Source organism: Oncorhynchus nerka, linkage group LG21, assembly GCF_034236695.1.
Source record: "Oncorhynchus nerka isolate Pitt River linkage group LG21, Oner_Uvic_2.0, whole genome shotgun sequence".
Lineage (NCBI taxonomy): Eukaryota > Metazoa > Chordata > Actinopteri > Salmoniformes > Salmonidae > Oncorhynchus > Oncorhynchus nerka.
Window position 1 is genome coordinate 29,845,890 of NC_088416.1, and position 21,637 is coordinate 29,867,526.

A 21,637-nucleotide genomic window follows, 5' to 3' on the forward strand; every position below is an offset into this window, starting at 1 on the left:
ATATAAATCATTGGTTCATATCCTTATTTCTCAATAGAATTTAGATCATTTTGCATTAGTGTCTTTGTTTGTCTGCTAGACCGGGCTTCACAAAACCTTTTGGGGCCGGAGATCCCTTTTGTGATAGCAAATTCATCAAGGACCCCCTCATAAACAGATTACAACGCGAGTGCAATTTAAGAATGGCTTCCTGGGAAGGAGCATTTAAAATACCCTGCTCTTGGCATTTGAGAGAAAATGTAGCGGTTTTAATTTTGTCATGGGCAGACATGTTTTGTTCCAGCTTTAAAGCTATTCTGTAATTCTACACGTTTTGCCATGAGGCAGAGAGCAAGCTGCTGTTTTAAAGCTTCATTTTGGGAATAGTATTGAGTTTTAAAATGTATAAATGGTGGCGTACTGTGAATACCAATATCCCTGAGCCTCCCTTGGCCCATGTTGCCCAGGGCTAAGGACATACATTGTAAATAAATACTATTACATAGTGCTCTATTACATACTTTACATTTATTCCACGGATCCCTTGACCAAAAGTCGTATAATCTGTTAGTAATATTAATTTAAAAAAATTAAATGTTAAATATGTATGTTGAGATCTGGCAGCGGAACCCTGCAGTACACCTGGACCCCATTTTGAGAATCCCTATGATACACAGCTAGAGCCTCCAAAAAGTAGGATTAACATTTTTGGTGGGGGGATTTGTATTAAGCATATTTAGACTACAACCAATCCATTTCTACTTCCTGTGTGAAAGGTCGCAAAGAAGATGGCGCCGTCCAAGAAGAAACATGCCAACCAGGCTTGTGTTATTCCAGGAGGTTTTACAGGTAACCATTGCTAAAAAATAACACACGTAAACGGAGAATGTGATTTAAAAAAATATAATTTTAAGTTTGTTAGTTCGATCATGATCTCATTCTGTTTCAACCACACTAGCTTGCTTCTAGCTAGCTAACTCCACAACGTATGTCGAACACTCAATTTAAGCTTGCTTCAAGACCAAACTTTGTAAACACATGAGTCTTGAGGTTGTTGGTGTTTAACGATTAAAATCGCTCAACTTGATGTCTGTATATTATTTGGACTACATCATGTAGCTTAAGCAAATATTGTCTACTATGTTTTACTCTCAGGCTGAAGCCATTAGTAACCTCTGCGTCTCCCTGGAGTTGGAGACAATGTATTAGGGCCTGCCTAGACAGATGTTTCTGTTTTGACTGTATTCTGACTGAACCACTCTTCTCAGTGCTTTCTCTACAGTTCAGTACTGACAGTGTTGCCCAGCACAAAATATGTGTAAAAGAGCACCGGGTGCGAGCAGAGAAAACCACACAAAGACCCCTCGACAGAACACTGTTTGTCCTTAACATTCCCCCATATTGCTCTGAGGTACGTTTATGTTGTAAAGACTGTCAATTACCAATCAGTGTGCATGTGATTGTTGTACTATTAGCAAGTCTACAGAAAAATAAAATGTTTGTGCTACAGCTGTCTGTGGCTAAATAAGGTATAAATGTACTAATCTCTTTCTGCTGTCTTTCAGGGTGTGATAAAGGAGCTCTTCTCTCAGTTTGGTCCTGTTCAGTCTGTGGAGCTGAGAGAGAAGCCAGGGTCCTTTGAGCACTCAGGACCCAAGCTGGCCAAGTATTTCACACCAGCACAAAAACAGGTATGCCCTGAATCCGGACAACGAAGCTCAGTGTTTAGATCAGATTGATTATTGAAGTGCCTATGGACACCTTTTCAGTATTGAGCCTTTTCTGTTTCCATTCCCTACAGGGGTTCAGAGTGGGTTACATCGTGTTTCAGAAGGCCATCAGTATTACAGCAGTGAAGTCCCATCCCCATGATGTCCCATTGGTTGTTTCCACAGAGCAGCGACCTGTGTGGACAGGTCTACAGAGTAAGTGAGCTTTAAAGTGCTCTTCTAGATGCTTGGTCTTTTCTAAATATCGGCAGAATGTATAAAATTGGAAAGACATTTCACCCAGATTTAATACAGTATTTAACATGCCTTTCACTTCTGTCTTGCTTTTATTTCTTTGCCTTTAGAATGGATTCATCAGTACAAGCAGTCATTTGCTCAGCCAGACAAACTACAGGAGGCAGTTGACACCTTCATGCAGGATTATGATAAGAGAAAAGAAGAGGTCAAATTCTCCCCCTGTATCTCAATCTCAACTCATTTTGGTATTTCTGTTAACATGTTTTTTTTCTTACCCAGGAGGCAGAGCGACAAAAGGAGGAGGCTGAGGAGCAGCTGGAGGATGAGGAGGGCTGGGTAAAAGTTACCAGGGTTAAAAGCGGTACCAAGACCCGCCCCCACAGTGAGGTATCCAATCAGAAAGCTCTGCAGAAGGAGAGCAGAAAGAGGAAGCGAAAGGAGCTCATGAACTTCTACACCTGGCAGCACAGAAACACACAGAAAGAACGTAAGTTATGGTTCTAGTCATTTGATCACAACAGAAGCACAATGTGTGGTGAAATCCTTTTATTCTTTAGTGCAAAACTAACTTTTGTTCAGTCATTCTGGCTTCACTGCTAACTCTGTCCCTATTACTCAGTCACTCTGCATTTTGAAAAGGGTTATTCTCTCTTTCAGACATCGCTGAACTGAGGAAAAAGTTTGAAGAGGACAAACAGCGAATTGCTTTGCTAAGAGCACAGAGGAAGTTCCGACCTTACTGAATCAAGTTTCTTCTGAGATTCTCCCCACCTTCCTGTTTTTTAAACCACCTAACCACACCATTGATGTCAATAAATATCAATTTATTCTGTTTGTATAGTCTTCTTGTTTGTCACTGATACAGTAATGTATGGAGTCTTCAAGTTTGATTGGTATTTGATTCAAAAGTTGTGAATCATTATCTTAAGATCACTTCATGTTTTCCAACAGACACCCTTGTATTCTGCTATTTCTGGGGCTGTAGGATAGGAGGCGTTAATATCTGATATTTACTTTCAGGTGTAGCACTATGTATTCAGTTTACGTGACCTTTAACAAAGTGTCAAAGGCAAACTGGCAGCATAATACATGTGATAAACATTTGGAATGCACATGGCAGGTGAAGGTATTTAATGGTAGTTGAAATAAAATACCAATTATAAATAAAGGTATAGAGGTGCTTTATTGGGCTTGTTCAACCTGTAGGCCAGTCTCATTGTTTCTGGTTTCCATTTTCACTTCTGCCACTTGACAACTCGATGAAGAACAGGATGGAGGTACAGATGACCGTGACAGAGTACATTTACACCTGAAATGCTGAGGGCCGCCAGCAAGAGAAAATGTTAGTCAGTTTTATTCCACTCATACAGCAGCTGTGGGGTAAGTTGACATTTTGGGTATGAATATGTAATTTCATGGAGTCTGAAGAAAGAAACATGGAAAAAGAGGTAAGCAAGTTATGATGCTTGGATCTAAACTAAATCATTAAATATTGTTCTATACATCAGTTGGAGTCTATAAGCTTCAATATGTGGTCCTAAGCTTAGCATGAAAGTGCATCGTTGTTGTGTGGGTTAATATAGTAAAAATGTTTGCCTTGGAGTAAGTTGAGCCAAAGGCAAGTGAGAAAATGTAAGAGTTCTTCCCAGGCATAATTGCAAGGCATTATCGCTGGTATATGTTAAAAGTATTTAAAAAAGTACAACGTTAGGTGTTAAGCCTGTGTTGAAATATGCTTAAATTGATTAAAATAGCAATTGTGTTTGTGAAAAATATACAGGATTTTAAAAAGATGGTAATATTTAATTCAGTACAGAAATGTGTAGGTGGCTCAACTACTCGGGGTCAAGCTATGTTTTCAAAACTAACGCTTAAATTAATTCTGATCATTTCCAGGGATACACATCCTGAAATAAGTAGATATCTTTGTTAGAAAGAATACTACATTTCCCTTGACAGAGTGATGTTGAATGTAAAAAAAAAAAATGGCTCAACTTACCCCACTCTCCCCTATTTAGAATGTGCTTACCTATATTCAGATCACTAGGATTCCCTTACTGTTCTGATCCAACAAAACAGGACCAAATGAGACTAACTGGGCGACTCGATCTGACCCAGACTCCCTCCTCGCCCTCTCACCATCAGGTGCTGGATGGAAGAAGATGAGACAGCATGACTATTGGATGAAATAACCCAATTCACAGTGTTAGGGTGAATGTAGAACATAGGGACCTGAAACACTCACAGGTGATGGAGCAATGTTGTTTACACTCTTCCTCCTCTGTGCAGATTTCCACCCAGCAGTAAAAGTACACCTGAGAGACAAGATTCAGTAATCAGTGTTTTCCCCTAACCCTGGTCCTCCAGTACCCCAACAGTACACATTTCCATTGTAGTCCTGGACAAAACACATCTCATTCAACTCATTGAGGGCTTGATGATTAGTTGAATCAGGTGTGCTTGTCAGGGCTACAATGAAAATGTGTACTGTTGGGTCATCGATGATCAGGGTTGGGAAACACTAGCAGATGGAGGACCAAGAGATCTTTGTTTTGACAATATATACCAAACAAAAATAATAACATGCAATAATTTCAACAATTTTACAGTTCATAAGGAAATGAGTCAATTGAAATAAATAAATTAGACCCTAATCTATGGATTTCATATGATTGGGCAGGGGCGCAGCCATGGGTGGGCCTGGGAGGACATAGGCCCAAACACTTGGGAGCCAGGCCCAGCCAATCAGAATTAGTTTTTCCCCACAGAAGAGCTTTATTACAGACAGAAATACTCCTCAATTTCATCAGCTGTCCGGGTGGCTGGACAATCCCGCAGGTGAAGAAGCCAGATGTGGAGGTCCTGGGCTGATGTGGTTACACGTGGTCTGCGGTTGTGTGACTGGTTGGACATACTGCCAAATTCTCTAAAACGACGGAGGCAGCTTATGGTGGAGAAATAAACAAATTCTCTGGCAACAACTCTGGTGGATCTTCCTGCAGTCAGAATGTCAATTGCACGCTCTCTCAAAACCTGAGACATTGTGTTGTGTGACAAAACTGCACATTTTAGAGTGGCCTTTTCTTATCCCCAGAACAAGGTGCACCTCTGTAATGATCATGCCGTTTAATCGGTTTCTTGATATGCTACACCTTTCAGGTGGATGGATTATCTTGGCAAATGAGAAATGCTCACTAACGGGGGATGTAAACAAATTTGTGCACAACATTTGAGAGAAATATGCTTTGTGTGTGTATGGAAGAGTTCTGGGATATTTTATTTCAGCTCATGAAACATGGGACCAACACTTTACGTGTTGCGTTTATATTTTTGTTCAGTATATTAACGCAATGTTCAGATTCTTCAGATAAATAGGATAGACCTTACCTCTTCCACACTGGGATTGCCCGTCTCAGGGTCCACGAAGGAAAAGGTCTTGACATCAAACCTCCTGACCTGGGAGTGAGAGGTTGTCTTCCCCTGACTGTCCACTGGGACAGAACTCCTCATGTTGTCCAGAGGGTTAGGACAGCTGTCAGGGAGAAGGATGGGAGTGAGACTACTAAACCAATGTATATTGACAGTCTTCATATTCACAGTGATTAATCTTGAGTCAGTATAGGAAAACTTGTGTCTCCCTCCCTCTCACCCATCATAGAGTAGTGTCCATACGGAGTGTCTGGAGGCAGGGTAGGCGAAGCAGTCACGCACACGCAGGGAGAGACTGGGGTCAGGGGAGGGTGGAGCGATTGACACCTCCACATACACAGGCTTATGCAGATAGAGGGTCAGGGGCAGCTGGTCCTCAGGGAGGAAAGAGGTAAAGGACTCATCTGGAAAAAAGAAAAGGGCCAGGATGATAGAGGTCTACCAGTGTAACAGTGTGTGAAGTGACAACTCTTGATGCCATATACTTGCAGTGATTGGATTTGGCATCCCTTGCTTGGTCTGTGGAAACCATATTGTTTTACTACAGTACCTGTGGCTATTCTCATCTGCACTCGGACAGTCCCCATTGCAGTCACAGGTGGAGGGTTAGTTGGGTTTAAGGACCACAGATCAGTGTGGAGGAGAGCTGACCCCTCGTATTGACACTGGACCTGCAGACTACAAACCAAGTCTCATTCAAAACATTTACTCCAGTTTCAAGCAATTAGGTTCTGGTTAAAGCCACGATATGGTAAAGTAGTCCAAATTGTAGTGCACTGTCCACAGGCAGGAAGAGAAATAAGCAGCTACCTGAAGGGAGAATGTTTGCCTGTAATCTTTGGATGCAGTTCCTCAACCTCTACCTCATAGCTTACAACATCCCCATTCACCTGTAAATATAAGAGGGGGAACAAGTTATTTTAGCATACCTAAGAGTATTCAACACTGCAAGAAAAAGCAGCATTATACTACTACCAGAGGCATTCTGGACAGAAGTATACTACTGTAGATTTAGGGCAGAAGGTAAACTAGGCCGACTGACTCACCATCATCTTTGTGCCACACTCCCTCACCCCGATTTTAAAGACAGCTGTATCTGCAGAGGTAGCTACAGGAGAGCACTGTGGCTGACCCTTGACGGCAAGGTTGTTGGGGTTGATTGGGGGGTCAGTGTCTGTTGCCTTCACAGAGAACACAAAATGGCCATCCAGAGAACAGGCTGAGCGCAAGAGGAGACAGAAACAAGGAGTTATTCTTGACATTTAATCTCTGATATCACTATGCGCCAATCTCACCACAACAGTTACTATTCCTCTGCTGATACTTTCTTTCAGAAGCATGTTCTCAATTGTACAAAATACACACAAAACTAATTCCATTACTGTTCATTCTGTAATAGCAAGTTGAGTCATGGTCATCATAGCAGCATCCCAGTTTGAGACAGCCATCATTGGAGACATCCTGGGGACCACAGTCCACACGCAAAGCTCTATGGATGCTGCATTTTCCTGATCGTGCTAAAGGAAAGTAAATTAGAAGAATGACTTTTACAGAGGTGGTACTAAATGGCACTGCAATCACTATGTGGGATAAATAATCTAAATTCACTCCCTATGACATTATATGAACTCACAGGTGCGACCAATGATGGGTTTCTGGGCCATCTTCTTGAGTAGGGGGCAGCTAATACTGACCCTGTACCATTGATCCCCTGTGTCCAGCTGGACTCTCAAAGACACAACCACTGTGTCACCCTAAAGATAAACCAAAGTGGTTTGATATGGCAATCAGAAGGTTCACACACAGACCAAGACCTCTCAATGCAATGAACATTTAAAAAAATACATTACCATACCTCAACCTGTGTGTAGCAACTGTCATATCGACTCTGGAAAGAAAGGGTACCATTCTTCTCTCCCCTTCTCACTCCACAATGTTCTTTGGCTTTTGGCACAGGCACACTGACTCCAGACCTGTCTGGGGAAAATGAGATCACCCAGCATACCATACATTCTAATTAAACAAACAAAATCTGCAGATATAGAGGGCTAAAATATAATGGCTATTTACCTTTTACGTGTAGGTTATGAAGAACCGCTTGACCAAACACTGCGCGTATTCGTCGGGCGGTGCAGGTGACTCGAGGCAGGGCATCTTGTGCTCTAGTTTGAGCGGTTTTCTGCTGCACGAGAGTTGAAAGGCATCGGTAATATGGCGCAAAGAATGCAAACATCACACAAATCATAAGTAGCATTGTTAGGCTACAGGTTATGCTATGTTTTAATTAGTTAAATGATTCACAATTGAACAATATAAGATATTGTGACAAAAGTAAAATTTTGCGCGGTATTTGTGTGGTTTCTTTGTGTAGTGAAGAAACGTGTCTTGCAAGACCAGTAATTGGAGTGATAAGGCAGGACATTGCGTCAGGCTTTGTTAGCCTACAGGTGATTAAGTCAATTATCACAGTCTGACTGTATGGTGGCCTGCTGTATGTAATACATCCGTGAATGAATGATAACATTTCATTTTATGAATACATTTGATTTATTATTAAGCGATCCTTCCAACGTTTACCCCATTGTTTTCTTTACTGTGGGGAAAAGTTCTGCTATATTGTGGACTTTCATTATAATTCTATGTTGAATCCGAAGGAAAATAAGGACATATCACCCTTGATTAAAAGGTCAAAGTAAAGTGAAGGTAGTGTATGGCACATTTGCACTCTGCATACAATACTAGGCAATTAATGTTCACCTCAGGGTCAGTAAATGCAAATATTACATAACAACCGCAATCCCCTTCTCTTCTCTCACAGTTGCCATGCTCATTTCTCAGTCCCTATGCTATGAGGCTTTTTAACATGAGCACTTATATTCATTGATGATGTGCTGCTATTAATGTCAGTGTGTCCTTTGTTGTGTTTTATTGTGTATTTATTGGTGGTGTTATGTATTGGCTGGTTCAATCAAATGTGCCCTTTTGGGGATTAATAAAGAACTATCTTATTTTATTACATAGCCAGGCCCATCTTCTTGCTACATATTGGAAGCCACAAAATGAAATAGAATGTTGTATCTTCATTCTATAAACACTGTGTTTAGTAGGCCTACTGTCACTGTGCCCATGCATGGTATTGTCCCCCATGTAATGCAGACACAGAACATGATGCAAATATCTATATAGGACAACGCTTGGAAGTCTACTTTTTGCATGTAGCAATTTGAGGAAGATCGTAGAGCAAGATTACTTGTAAATTCATGTGATCCACATAATTGCAGCTAAATTAAAAGTTGTCCCACTGAGACGAGACATGCCTCATGTCAGTTAAAAGTGGAATGGACATGATATACACATAGTTAAACTAAGTGATGAGAAAATGTTCACATGTAGTTTTCTTTTCTGTATTCCATCTTTTTTTTGGACCATACATAAGTCATGACTCATGAGTCATAAACTGATTACACAATTGGCCTACTAGCTTTTCCATTACATATGTGTTGGATGTACAAGCAGAATTATATAACCCAATTTGGAATATATAGCCACCCATTAGATGTTCTAGTATTGGAATATGACTGAGAGGCAAACTCGAAGCACATTCTATAAAAACATAAAATAATGCATGATATTTAAGCAATAATTAATCATATATGAAAAGCATTTACACTCCTTAGGCCTGCTCAGCTCTCTTCACAACCACAATGCTGTATTATTTCATCCAAACCAATCTCAAACATCCTACCTAACCTCAACACACTAGATTTATATGACAATCTCAATTCAAAGGCTTGTTGACAATATGGGAAACAATGTTGGCAAACAGAACATTGCAGTCACAGCACATGAAACAGCTGATCCTGTGACGTAACACTTTGAGGTTTTTGGGGCATTCCTCTTATTTCCAGTGTGTAGCTGTACCTGACGAAGAGTACATTAGACTATCTGAACATGGCTTTAAATCGAAATCATTCTCAAAACGGAGGAGTTTTGATAAACAACGGCGAGAGGTTAGTGAATCAGTAATCGCCACGAAGCTCACTTTCTAAAGGTAGCTTAGTTAGCTGTTATGGTAATGTTAGCTAGCAAGATTGCTTCCGTACATAGTGTTAATTAAATCTAGCCGCCAATGTCAGTTAGTTACTTGGGTTGCTTTTTTCATTCAGCAAGCGCTATTTTGTAGTCCTAACGTCGTTAGCTAGCTGGTTTAATTATTTTTAGCTAGCTAACTGTTAGCTAACTCTCAGTCAGCGTTGTCGTTGGCCTTGCTAGCAGGAAAAGCTACCTAAGTACCAAGTCAGTCAGTCATCATTACGCCTTAGGAACGTATTAAGGCTAACGTTAGCTAGATATATTTTCTTACTTTAGTAAAACTAGATGTACAAGTAAGCTAGCTAAATAAGTTTGTTTTCCAGGGAGGTAGACACAGCAAAGTCAACAAAGAGAGTGAGCCCGCCCGCCTCTACTACCACCTAAAGTCTAAAGAGTCTAAAGTAAACGGTTTTTTAGGAAGTTGATAAAGTAACAGGAACTTAGGAAATATACGAATAAAGAACTTTTCATAATAGTTAGATTTGGCACATTCTGGAAGTATTAGATTTAACCAACCAACCAGTATGTGAAATGCCAATAGTAGGCCTATGTGAAATGATGTAGACCATACAGTATCCCACTATGTTCCTTGACGCTCGATTCTGCGACAGTATTTGACCTATGGAGGACCTATCATACATACTATACATATTTGTCTGTAAATTCACTACACATGCCTAAACTGAACATGTATCATCCACTAGTGTGTTGAGGGAATGCAAGAATGTGGAGCTGTCCTTCAGTGATGTCACCAGCAAGACAGACCTGCTGAGGGGGACCAAGAAAGGGACTGTTTACCTCACTCCATACAGGGTATGTTTATTATCTGACCATGCTGGTCCTGTGTGCCTGTTGGAAGACAATCATTTTTCTTTAATAGCGGTTGGCATCCAATAAATGTTGCATTACCGTCACCTACTAGACTGGAATATAACTATTTTTGCTTAAAGAAATCTACAAAACAATCTACAAATACCCTACCATCTAACCCTGCACTCACTAAAAACCCACCACCCTGCTCCACTATTTAAATCTATTTAGTCCTACCTCAGTTCAACAGCCTGAAAAGATGGGAAACCACTACTGAACACATCCTGTAACTCTTCTGACAAGTCTCACACACCCAAATACATCTCTGCAGCTGCCACCACAACCTCAATTTTCTGCGACTTACATATTGGAAGTACCTGCAGTACAGTTGATAACCATTGCTAAAAATCCAATCTTACTGAAACATATAACTTTTTAGCCTATCCCTCTGTACTGGAACTGTTCTACTACTCACACCACTCCTCTCAGGATCCCTCCCCCTTGACCCATCTTCCTCTACTTTCTTCAGTGCCTTAGCACACGACAACTTCTGCACTACTCTAACCCTGGAAACCTCAACCTGCCTCTCGCACCGAACATTTCTGATCTCCAGCCCCCCTACAATTAACACATACCACTACTTTCCCCAATGCTACACATTCCTTTGTCTCATGCCCTTCTGCACACTTCTCACATCTAGGAACCTCCCTCCTACACACTGCTGCTACATGCCCATAAGCTTGACACCTGTAACAACGTAATGTATTCGGCACAAAAGCTTTAATGGGCTAACTTCTATATCCTATCATCATTTTGTTGGGAAAAGACTCAACATCAAAACTCAAAAGTGGCGTGGCGGTCTAAGGCACTGCATCGCAGTGCTAGAGGCGTCACTACAGACCCGGGTTCAATCCCAGGCTGTGACGCAGCTGACATTGACCCGGAGACCCATGAGGCGGCGCTCAATTGGCCTAGCGTCGTCCGGGTTAGGGAGGGTTTGGCCTGCCGGAATGCCCTTGTCCCATCGCGCTCCAGTGACTCTTTGTGGCGGGCTGGTCGCCTGCTGGATGGTGTTTCCTCAAACACATTGGTTCGGCTGGGTTAAGTGAGCAGTGTGTCAAGAAGTAGTGTGGCTTGGCAGGGTCGTGTTTCAGAGGACGCATGGCTCTCGACCATCCTGAGTCCGTAGGGTAGTTGCAGCTACAAGACTAGTAGCTACAAGACTTTAACCACCAATTGGATATTGAGAAAAAGGGGTAAAAGTCTTTTTTTTAAATACAAATAAAAACTCTTCTGTATCACCACTCACGCCATCCTGTCTGCGTCACATCAAACGATGAGTATCACAAACTGGAGGACTACCATTGCTCTGCGTCCCATCTCATTGCCCTCTTTCTCTCTGTTTGTCCTCGTTTCAGTTGGTGTTTGTGTCAAGTAATGCCAAGGACAGCCTGGGGTCTGTGATGTTCCCGTACTACCTGATGAAGGGCTGCAGCATTGAGCAGCCAGTCTTCGCCGCCAATTACATCAGGGGCACAGTGTCTGCTGAAGCTGGGGGTAGGCAGCAGTTTGTAGTCCTCCCATAGCATTCAACACCATCATGAGGAAATAACTGTAGAGCATGCAAAGTGTTCATGGCCTCCAGTCCCAGGTATGGCCTGATGTGTCCTAGGAATACATGCAGAAGTGAATCGATGACGCAAGGGTGATTTGCCAAGGCCAGATATTTTCCGAGGCTGACATCAGTCTGTAAACCACAATCTCATTTTACTTTACAATGTCTATGTGTCAAAGTTTATACCAGCAGCAATAGTAGTGTTTAGCAGCAGTCATAGAAATTGAAGTGTGACATCTCCTCCAAAGCACTGATTATAATTCAATATCAGACGTGTAATTTAATGCAAAGACACAGTCCTCATCAATGTTTTGACACTCATTTCTTTGGTTTCAGGAGGCTGGGAAGGCCAGGCTAGCTTCAAGATGTCTTTTTCCAGTGGGGGAGCCATCGAGTTAGGTCAGCACCTCTTCAAACTGGCAACAAATGGTAAGTCATTTCATCACTGCCATGTTTGTCAGTACAGAGCCTATTTGTCATTTAACATACAGTATCTGCTGTACTCAAGTTTATAACGTACATGTTTCATTAATTAAAATGCAGTCAAAGTTTGTTATACATGTTACTCTTTTAGTCCAGTCTGTATTTTAGGATTAACCCTCAACTTTGTTTTAGCATCTCGTGCCCCTCCTGCTCAAAACGGAGGTGCCTCCTTTGGCTATCCCTCTCCTGGAGGGATGAATGGCTACGGCCCACCACCTGTTCCTCAGAACTACCCGTATGAACCCCCACCCCAGCAGAATGGTTTCTACCAGGCTCCCCCAGGCAACATGGGCTATCCCTACCCTATGGCAGCCGCAGGTTTGTTATTAAAGAACTTTATCATCACTATAAAACTGTTTGTATGGTATGCAGGTTTGGGTCATAATAATTGAGAATCAAATGCTGTGATGCTAGGAGATTTAAGTTTACATTAGAGATTGCATAGCACTTAAATACGGAAACATTTTCAATTACGCCTCCATTGTTATGAATTTTATTGATTGGTGTCAATATTTATAACTATTCAAGTAAAGATGTGTCCCCAAGGCTGTATTCTCTCATGTGTTGCAGGAATGTACCCATCTGCCCCGGCCTACATGGCCCCACCTCCCCCCTATCCTGGGCCCCCCCAAAACTGGGCTGCTCCCCCTGCAGGTTTGTCTCCCTGTCTCTCTCTGTATGTCTGCATCGCTGCATCTGTCTGATCCCATCAGTCTGCCTCAATATGAAGCACATGACGCATAGCACTGAGAAAGGAGTGCTGATGTCGTAAACGGTACACATCATATTAAAAAGGAGAAACAAACAAAATACCTCTCACCCCTAGTCTCCCTTACCCCATGAAACAACCCAGTTGGCCTGAACTCAGTACGCCTCATTTACATGTCAGTTGTGTGTCTATTTGTGGGTTTTGGAGAATTGAAATAGAGTTGGACGTGTGCATCATTCTGTCCGGAAGAGGTCTTGTCACGAGTATCCTGCTGCAATATACTGTGCTAAGTGTGCTCCGTTGTCTCTCCTACTCTACAGTTGTAGTAGCATGTGCTTCTGTATCAGTTACTGTACATTATTCTCCCCTCATTTCTCTCCCTGATCCTCAGGTAATGCCAAGGCAGCAGAGGCAGCAGGCAGCGCCTATTTCAACCCCAACAACCCCCACAATGTCTACATGCCCATGGTAAGGGACCTGTTATTCTCTCCATGTCCAGTCAGTGCATGCACTTTATGCTGTGTGGATGTTTTTAGTTCAGGGTTTTGAAGATATTCTATCACTGTTTATTCCCACATAGGAACAGCCTCCTCCATATGCAGCTTCTGCCCCTCCTGCTCCTTACCCAGGCTATCCAGAGAAGAAGAACAACTAAAGCTCAATAACCATCATCCCCTAATAAATGTAACAGCAAATTATTAAGGGGATGATAATTATTAGACTGGAAAGGAAAGTATGAAGTACTACATTGACAAAAAGGCAAGATTATTTTTCTGGCAATTCACACAAATAATTTTGAGGCACAACAATGTTGGGACATTTTCAAATGATGAATGTTTCCTTTTAATCATGAGTAAATCTTTATTTCACCCCCCCCCCCCCACTCAGTTTATTTTATTTTGTCAATTGCCAAGTAAATGGTTATTCACTTAACAGATAAGTAATTCAATCTTTTCAGTTATCATGGTCGTCTCTCTCTCCTTCAGTCTGTTAGAATGTGGAAATGTCCTGTACTTAGGGAAGGGTTTCTAACTGCCCTGTTGAGGAACATGTGATGGGCAGTATGGGGAATGTATAGTTATTAAATATTTACAGCATTTTTTAAATCTAGAGGTTTATTACCAAAATACATTTTATAACCATTTTCAATTAAAATGATGATGCTTATTAACAAAACGACAATTTCTATTCCTACTAGTATTGTAAAGTATTTTTACATTCACGTTCACAGTAAGTGTTTCCATTGTGTTGGTGTGTGGTTTAAGTTTGTTCCAGAGAGCCTTGAATGAAAGCTGAAGTTCCCAGTGCTCTCATTGCACACCATACCTTTCTAGATTATTTCTGTCTTTTTATTGAAGGAAGGAAGGAAGTGCATGTTTGAATATGGCAATTGGATGGAGCACTGACATGTACCGCTACATATGTGAGATTATTGGTAATGTGCAATGTTCCTAGATCTCACAAATAACTTGTGTTGAGCCTAGAGATGATAACTGGTCACATGAGTAACCCATGTCCTAGTAGAACCCTGTATATTGTATTGATGAATGCAAAGCCCGGCTGAAACCAAAACCCTACTCTGTGCAATTACACAAGTGTTGGGTTACTAGGCCATGTATTTATTTAGCCGCTGGCCCGCTACACAGTGCTTTCTTGCAGTTGTGACGAATTAACCTGTGAAAACCACTAATTTATTCCTGATTAAACTGAGTTGTAGTGACTAACAGACTATATAATTGCTATTTTCTCAGAGTGCATAGAGAGGACATTTTTGTACTAGTTTTAGGTTAGAGGTTTGGTTGGTTTTAATTATATGCTTAAATGAATCAAATGTCTGAAATATTTTGTTTGTAAACCATACTCCTTATTTTGAGTTCTTTATATTGATTCAAAATCTAATAATAAATAAATGTTTATGTAAAACTTATCCAAAACAGTGGTGTGCCAGTATTTTAAGCATTCTTTTTTTTGTATAGTCAGTATTGCACAAAAAATCGTATTAGTAATATCTTGAATAACATATTATGATATAGAACGCTATCAAATCCTGACGATATCGTCACTCCATATTTTCACAGAAAATCACACACCATACAGAGGTATTTCAAAATACAGTTTCAAGAATCATAATAATTAACATTACAATTCAAAGACTCCAAATACAAGCACGCCAAAACATTCACTACACACAACTGCTGTCTTAAAGTTCTCATGTCATCATCACAGAAGGATTAGACATCTCAAATGATAACACTTAAGGAATGACTAACACATTTCCCCTTCATACCCTCCCCACCAACTAATTCATACTCAGGAAAACATTTGACTATCACTACTCTATGGCTCAATTCCTAGTTTATTTCCAATCCCCTCCCTTGGGAAAAGGAATTGTGCTTTTTAAAACTTAATTTACTTATTGAATACTTAACTGTCATTTTGTTTTTATGGTGTGTGTGAAGTGAAGCATCATTTAATTAAGACTGCTGAATTGTGATATGTGTACAGCCTGATTTAATGTGCTTTTCTTCCCAGCACTATGAAGCATGTTTTAAGGGGAGTGTCAACCCCTGGGTGTACAAAAATAAGAACTTAATGATGTACCACCTATAACACACAGCGGTACATTGTGGTTAGTGGCTCCTACCCCAGGCCACTTAATATCCAGTTACTGATAATGGTACCGTACTATTGCACTACTTTGGACCAGTAACTATGTAGCCCGCTGCCCATCCCTCCCCTTTATGACCTTTCAATAGTCTAATACACTTCTTTGCATCACCTCTCCTTCATTTGCACTGATTTGAAAACAAATCCCCTGTTGTTGCCATATTATGTTCACATATCCTATTTTTGGGGGATAAAGATCCAGATGTGGAGTGATCAGTGAAGACGAAGGAGAGGAAGTGACTATAGGTTATTAAAAGTCGGTCTTAATGCTTCCCTTATGGCTCCTCCTGTAGGAACCACACCTCGTTGCGTCGGCCGTAGGGTTTCATTGGTGGGTCGTAGGTGCAGCAGAAGTACTGTTTCCGCTGAAATGGGGCAGTCTCACCAAGAGTTTTGGTTAGGCGAGAGGCCTCTGCTCGGTACTCAGTCTCCCCTGCGAAGCCTCCAAACTGCCTGTGAAAAGAAAGGGTAGGTGGATAGGAGAGATAAAGAGGATATGTGATCAAATCATTGAATATGAATATTAAATAAAACAATTATCGTAAAGAATTCAAGAACAAAGTGAGGTGAAGACTGCATGGAGACCCCACAGTGAGTAGACAGTCATGCCGGGTCGATCCTCGATTCTGATGGCACTGTCGATGGGCACAGGGGGACTGACTTGGTAGTTGGTAGGAATCCTGAGGCTAACCACCAAACGGCGTGACATCACACCGTCGTCCCTGGGATATACTGTGATGATAACCGGTGCTGTCGTCCCCATTGCCTCCCCTTGGAAAACAAAGATACAGAGGACAGATAGAGGGGATAGCAGACAACTTATTGCAACAGTGTTATGTGTGCATCGAGTTCATTGCATCCTCTTAGGCCCAGTTTCAAACTGACCTCTAGCATCAAACAGAGTAGACACTTCTTCAGTCACCCTTGAAGATCTGAAAGTACTGAATAGGTGCCAGTAACATGGTAATAACACTATCGAACCCTCTGGTAGACTAGGAAGAGTTTTCACCATATTACTTGCTTACATCAATTCAATACTTTCAGATATGCACATTACATTGGTGGCTCAATTCAATCCGTAGTGCTTAAGACCTGTGCTACAGAGGTTAGTTCGAAATTTAAAGGCAATGTTTCCGCATTCATGGTAAACGCTGCATATGTCGGCTCAATCAGGAAATGTCCTTCAAATTTCAATTGCGCTATAGCGATGAACTTCAGCGATATGGATTGAGTCGAGCCCCTAGATCTTTATGAGCTTAGGGCTCATTAAAGATGTGTCCACATATGAAGTCCACTCACTGACAGGACCTGCTCTCTGATTGGCTCACCTTGGTCGTTGCTTCCCCCAATGTACACGAGAAGCTTCCTCACTAGCTCCCCCGTCACCTGGTCAAAGGTCCGCCCCTCTGAGCTCACTGAGGCATACTTTGCACCATCGTACCTCCGCACCTCGTAGCTGACCCCCTCCTGGGGAAGAGAGCGGGAGGCAAAACGTGATTCACCAATGACACACGTTGACAAACTGTTCAGAGGGAAGGACGCCACACACTACTTGGGGGTTAGAGGGGCTGGGGGTGCAGTGATTGGCGATATGCAATGGGCAGAATCTGTGCTCACTGATGCCGGTGAAACACTTGGAGTGGAAATGAACAGAGGACAGCCAAATGCCCCTAGAAAAGGATCTAGATCAAAAATATTACGCTGATTTGATTCCAGTTCTTTCCTGCTCTGCTCTCAGGGCCCCACAGTGTTTAATGAAGCCTAAAGAGAATAATGGGACAAAGATGCCTGTTCTTACATAAGACCAAACCATAGGCGCTGCGCGCGCGCACACACATGGCAGAGTGGGGTTAATGCGGTGTGTACACACACTCACTGACTTGCTGCCTGTTCGTATACATGTTATGATGTACTTGTCCTAAGAGGAAGGCTTATGCTGAGAAATATCAACCATTAAATAACAGAGGAACGTTACGTTTCACAATAATCACTCATTCCATAACCAGTCTTGAGTAAATCAGTTTTGCGAAGGCCGCATTTTTGAAAGCACCAATTTTTTTGTTCAGATCCATTCCTCTATGTTATCCCTTGTTTTAAATCCCTCACGCTGAATGCGAATGCCTGCTACATGACTAGACATATAATGCAATGTAAATACTACATTATGCACTGAAAACACTATTTAAAAGTAGGACTGGATGACAACATAATAATGTTTGTTTCCAATATTAGGGTTGTTTTCCTAAAGAAATGAAATCTGCTTTGTGTTTTGTTTCCTTGCCACGACACTACAGCTGGTCTAATTGGGATGTCGAGAACTCGTTCATAGTGCTTCTGACTAGTGTTTGGTGTTCATATTGATGAAGGCGTTGTGGCTGCAACCCATCCTTGAGACTAAATGTAAATGTAAAGCTCATAAGACATAACTACAGTCAAGATGGGATGACAGTAATGCCATATCTTTAACACGTTTTCTTACTATGATGTGTCACTGGTGTCAACTGGCCCACTGCATAGTCATTCCCATTGTGCTGTTCCACAATTTTTGTTATTTTGGCTCTGTACTCCAGCACTTTGGATTTGAAATGATACACTGACTATGAGATTAATGTGCAGATAGTCCTCTTGAGGGTATTTTCATCCATGTTGGTTGAACCATTTAGATACAGCACTTCTTTTGGGGGACCAAAATAATTGGGACAAATTCACTTATATGTGCATTAAAGTATTACAAAATTAAATATTTGGAAACATTCTATTCTTATTTAGATTAAAATGATCCAAAATTACTAGAGTACAGAGCCAAAACAACAACAAAATTCACTGTCCCAATACTTTGGAGCCCACGGTATATGTCACTGTGACCAACATTAACAATACATGTAGGTGACATGTTCCAACAGCAATAATTGAACACTTTGTTCCTGAGTTCAGTCTAAAGGTGCAATTAGTGTGTGTGCTTAGCTGGAATCCTGCAACCTTCGTATTTAATATTTACTCTGTGTCTCAGCTGGGTATACATGGGCCATAATTATTGTGGATGTGCTAATATTAGAAATTAATTTCATATTCAACCCGCTCTCTTTCTTTTTCTAACTTTTAAACAAAAGGTTTTAATTGGTTTGAATGTCACCACACAATCTCATGGGAAGTTTGTGAACCTCTCACACAGAGAAGTTGACATTTCAATCTTACATGACAACTATGGCCTCTATAACCATTCAGTTGTCTTGGAGTATGAGCCTGTCTTGTGTATCAAGAAATAGACAATGTGCTGTCATTATATAATAAGCATATTGTGCTGTCAACTCGTCCATCTAATCAAATGTCTTGTCATTACTAAACAATTCATGGTGCCAAGTAAGATAATTTCAGAGGAATTAAAACATTGCGTAATATCAATACTGGGACGAAGACAAAAACATGAACATAAAAAGAATAGCACTCGCCTCTGTTTTGTAACCGCTCTTAAATGCACAGACAGAGAAAGGACACAAGGACTGACCATCCATGATACCAAAATTATAGTTTTAACCATGTTTTGAGGCTATAGTGTTTGTTTACATTTACGTTGTTTACCAACATTGGGGTGATGGGGTATGACAGTTGAACCAAGCTCATGGGGCATTTATTTTATATTCTTCAAGAATCAATGTGTAGATATCATTAATTTATAAGTCCAAAAAATTGATGTAACGACTAAGGATTCTAGCTTTAAAGCCATCTCCTTCCATTTCTAAGCCATTTGTAATATGAGGGCCCACCAAGCTCTGTGTGTGTGTCTGAGCATGTGCAGACAGTTCATCTGTATTCAGTTTTAATTACGAGTGTATGATGTCAAACTCCTCTCAGATTTCCTCTGATCGTGTGTCTGTGTGAGATTTCAGTGTGATCACGAGTCTCGAGTGAAGTTAACAGATTTAGCACTAACTGACTTCAAAACTGCTAATAGCCTATCGCCTATTTAATGGCCACTCATGTGCCTATTGATAGTGTCTTTTTCCTATTCCTCGGTCTTTTTGGTCATCTGGTTGCATGTTATAGATTGACGTAGTTCCAGGTTCATGATCAGTCTTTTTGTCAGGCCAATGTCTGTAGATGTGTCTGTCAGCTGTAGGGTCAGTGTAGCAGTATACACAGTGGTGCCACTAATGAGGTCATAGGGAACACAGAGATCTGCCCCGACCCTCTACTGTGAGCTCACAGGTGTCAGGAGGTAAGGTGTAATTAATAATGGTTGGTTTCAAAAGGTCAAACACTTTAAAGGTATTGGCATTACATAACCCATAAAATGCATAATACACAGGCCTACTGATAATCAAAATACATTTTTCTTGAGATCATGGTAGGCTCGGGCCAATAGGCTAGTTTCACTGCAACCAAAGTGAGTAACAAACTAAAACTGTCTTAGAATTTCTTTTGAAATTGCGAGATACTGAAGAGATCTGTCTGTAATGACCAGTTGTTTTATGCACCAAACAAAAGACGGAGGTGTACAGTGGCGCGCGCGACCAAGTGATGCAATGCTTGACTGACAGACACACACACTCTAAAGTTGAAACTGACAGGTCAAGGTGTATCCTACCTTGGTCTCGCTGCTGAGCAATTTGTAGTCCGTTTCTTCCGTGTTCCCGAAAATGGAATTCTTTATCATTCCAAACATCGCGCTCTGGCCAAGTCACCACTCTGCTGCGCGCGTTGTGTCTTTATACTAGGATATGCGTTCCGCCTGTTTCCTATGTGAAACAAATTGTTCTTATTTCATAATCTAGCCTACCTTCTTATTTTTGTCCAACTTTTAAAATCACATAAGGAGATTCACTTAAAATATGTTGTACACTCCTTTCCTTGATCCTCGGCCTTATTGGATTCAAATCAGAACCTATATCTATTCGCTTATTTATATAATATTGTTACCTAGTAGTGCAACTAGGTTGAAATAGCAAATCTTGCTTCTAGCTCACTAGAAGAGTTGACGAGTTACAGACACACGAATATAAAACAACTCCGCCCTCCCTACCCCGCCTCCACTCTTTTTTATTTATTTTAAAATGTCCACTTAATATCTAGCCTACTTTTCATTCACTTAACATGAATGATTCCCACCGATTACCATGCGCATTACTGCAGGCGGTAACATTTTCTAGTGTCTAGTTTATTTAATTTGTATTTAGATCTCCACTGCGTAAGGTTATACTCGCATTAAACATTCATACACTGAATACTTAATGCAGCGGTGTAGCCTACTGTATTTAGTAATACAGAATCGTGATTGAAATGAGAACCTGTCATTCGCTTTTCACATACCACCTCAAAACGTACACATAGCAGTGACACGCTTGTGCAACATTATGTTCTCTCTCGCCAGCTGTGTGTCAAAGTAATTCCATGTCTTGGTATGAATGGAGGAGTGGGGTGTAGAGACGCGTGTTATTTTGCGACTTTATAACGATATAATTTGACGCTATCTGTTGGTATGCCACTATGCATTACATTCCCACTGCACGCATGTGGACGGTGGGTGCTGCCGCGCATGTGCAAGCATATTTCTTGTCCCGATGTGTCACAGTGTGCTGCGTAGCTCTAGGGTCAATCTATTTAAACCCACACAGAAGAATCTTAGTCACCGTGTAACAAATGGAATGGGGAGAGTTACGCAGATACACAGATTTAACTAAGAAAATGGGATGAATAGAAGAGAATGGAGTCCAATAGGGCCACAGTTAACGACGAGGCTTTCTTTTTTAACAATAATCCAGGATGAAAACATAGCAAAGGGCAAAGAACGAAAAAAAAGAGTTCCCAGAAGCTAATACATGTTACTCGCATAAAAAAATGGCAAAAGACTGCAGAGAAAAATGTGGAGTTGGTAGAAATGCCAGTTGA

At 41.1% G+C, this 21,637-nt stretch overlaps 4 protein-coding genes across 4 annotated transcripts; 2 read left to right on the forward strand and 2 right to left on the reverse strand.

Annotated features, from left to right (window-relative positions):
* The first annotated feature begins 739 nt into the window (after window positions 1–739).
* rrp7a (ribosomal RNA processing 7 homolog A) lies at window positions 740–2,778 on the forward strand. Its single transcript, XM_029636179.2, has 7 exons — window positions 740–828; window positions 1,248–1,390; window positions 1,545–1,670; window positions 1,781–1,904; window positions 2,054–2,151; window positions 2,226–2,433; window positions 2,604–2,778. Exons 1-7 carry the CDS (start codon window positions 768–770, stop codon window positions 2,687–2,689), a joined length of 846 nt encoding a protein of 281 aa, XP_029492039.1. The 5' UTR covers window positions 740–767; the 3' UTR covers window positions 2,690–2,778.
* A 332-nt stretch (window positions 2,779–3,110) lies between these two features.
* On the reverse strand, window positions 3,111–7,820 carry LOC115110477 (zona pellucida sperm-binding protein 4-like). Its single transcript, XM_029636178.2, has 12 exons — window positions 7,446–7,820; window positions 7,231–7,352; window positions 7,009–7,129; window positions 6,758–6,892; window positions 6,422–6,594; window positions 6,186–6,265; window positions 5,926–6,053; window positions 5,596–5,779; window positions 5,334–5,478; window positions 4,192–4,261; window positions 3,976–4,094; window positions 3,111–3,263 (listed from the first exon to the last, which is right to left on the reverse strand). Exons 1-11 carry the CDS (start codon window positions 7,627–7,629, stop codon window positions 3,982–3,984), a joined length of 1,455 nt encoding a protein of 484 aa, XP_029492038.1. The 5' UTR covers window positions 7,630–7,820; the 3' UTR covers window positions 3,111–3,263; window positions 3,976–3,981.
* A 1,396-nt stretch (window positions 7,821–9,216) lies between these two features.
* On the forward strand, window positions 9,217–15,011 carry wbp2nl (WBP2 N-terminal like). The gene is made up of 8 exons (XM_029636180.2): window positions 9,217–9,385; window positions 10,172–10,280; window positions 11,696–11,834; window positions 12,229–12,321; window positions 12,508–12,693; window positions 12,946–13,029; window positions 13,476–13,552; window positions 13,665–15,011. Exons 1-8 carry the CDS (start codon window positions 9,327–9,329, stop codon window positions 13,737–13,739), a joined length of 822 nt encoding a protein of 273 aa, XP_029492040.2. The 5' UTR covers window positions 9,217–9,326; the 3' UTR covers window positions 13,740–15,011.
* LOC115110480 (heme-binding protein 1-like) lies at window positions 13,954–20,888 on the reverse strand. Its single transcript, XM_029636182.2, has 4 exons — window positions 20,337–20,888; window positions 17,080–17,218; window positions 16,342–16,522; window positions 13,954–16,204 (listed from the first exon to the last, which is right to left on the reverse strand). The coding sequence occupies exons 1-4, from the start codon at window positions 20,412–20,414 to the stop codon at window positions 16,027–16,029; spliced, it is 576 nt and encodes a 191-aa protein (XP_029492042.1). The 5' UTR covers window positions 20,415–20,888; the 3' UTR covers window positions 13,954–16,026.
* Window positions 20,889–21,637: the final 749 nt, after the last annotated feature.

Bases quoted from the DNA above. Each gene is read 5' to 3' on its own strand.
- rrp7a (XM_029636179.2), top strand. From the start codon at position 768: ATGGCGCCGTCCAAGAAGAAACATGCCAACCAGGCTTGTGTTATTCCA. The intron at 829-1,247 runs GTAACCATTGCT...CACTCTTCTCAG, and splicing joins TATTCCAGGAGGTTTTACAG to TGCTTTCTCTACAGTTCAGT. The intron at 2,152-2,225 runs GTCAAATTCTCC...TTTCTTACCCAG, and splicing joins ATGATAAGAGAAAAGAAGAG to GAGGCAGAGCGACAAAAGGA.
- LOC115110477 (XM_029636178.2), bottom strand. From the start codon at position 7,629: ATGCTACTTATGATTTGTGTGATGTTTGCATTCTTTGCGCCATATTAC. The intron at 7,353-7,445 runs GTAAATAGCCAT...CATTTTCCCCAG, and splicing joins TCATAACCTACACGTAAAAG to ACAGGTCTGGAGTCAGTGTG. The intron at 7,130-7,230 runs GTATGGTAATGT...GTTTATCTTTAG, and splicing joins GTTGCTACACACAGGTTGAG to GGTGACACAGTGGTTGTGTC.
- wbp2nl (XM_029636180.2), top strand. From the start codon at position 9,327: ATGGCTTTAAATCGAAATCATTCTCAAAACGGAGGAGTTTTGATAAAC. The intron at 10,281-11,695 runs GTATGTTTATTA...TCCTCGTTTCAG, and splicing joins TTTACCTCACTCCATACAGG to TTGGTGTTTGTGTCAAGTAA. The intron at 12,322-12,507 runs GTAAGTCATTTC...ACTTTGTTTTAG, and splicing joins CTTCAAACTGGCAACAAATG to CATCTCGTGCCCCTCCTGCT.
- LOC115110480 (XM_029636182.2), bottom strand. From the start codon at position 20,414: ATGTTTGGAATGATAAAGAATTCCATTTTCGGGAACACGGAAGAAACG. The intron at 16,523-17,079 runs GTGAGCCAATCA...TTGTTTTCCAAG, and splicing joins TGGGGGAAGCAACGACCAAG to GGGAGGCAATGGGGACGACA. The intron at 16,205-16,341 runs GTGGGGTCTCCA...TTCTTTTCACAG, and splicing joins GGCATGACTGTCTACTCACT to GCAGTTTGGAGGCTTCGCAG.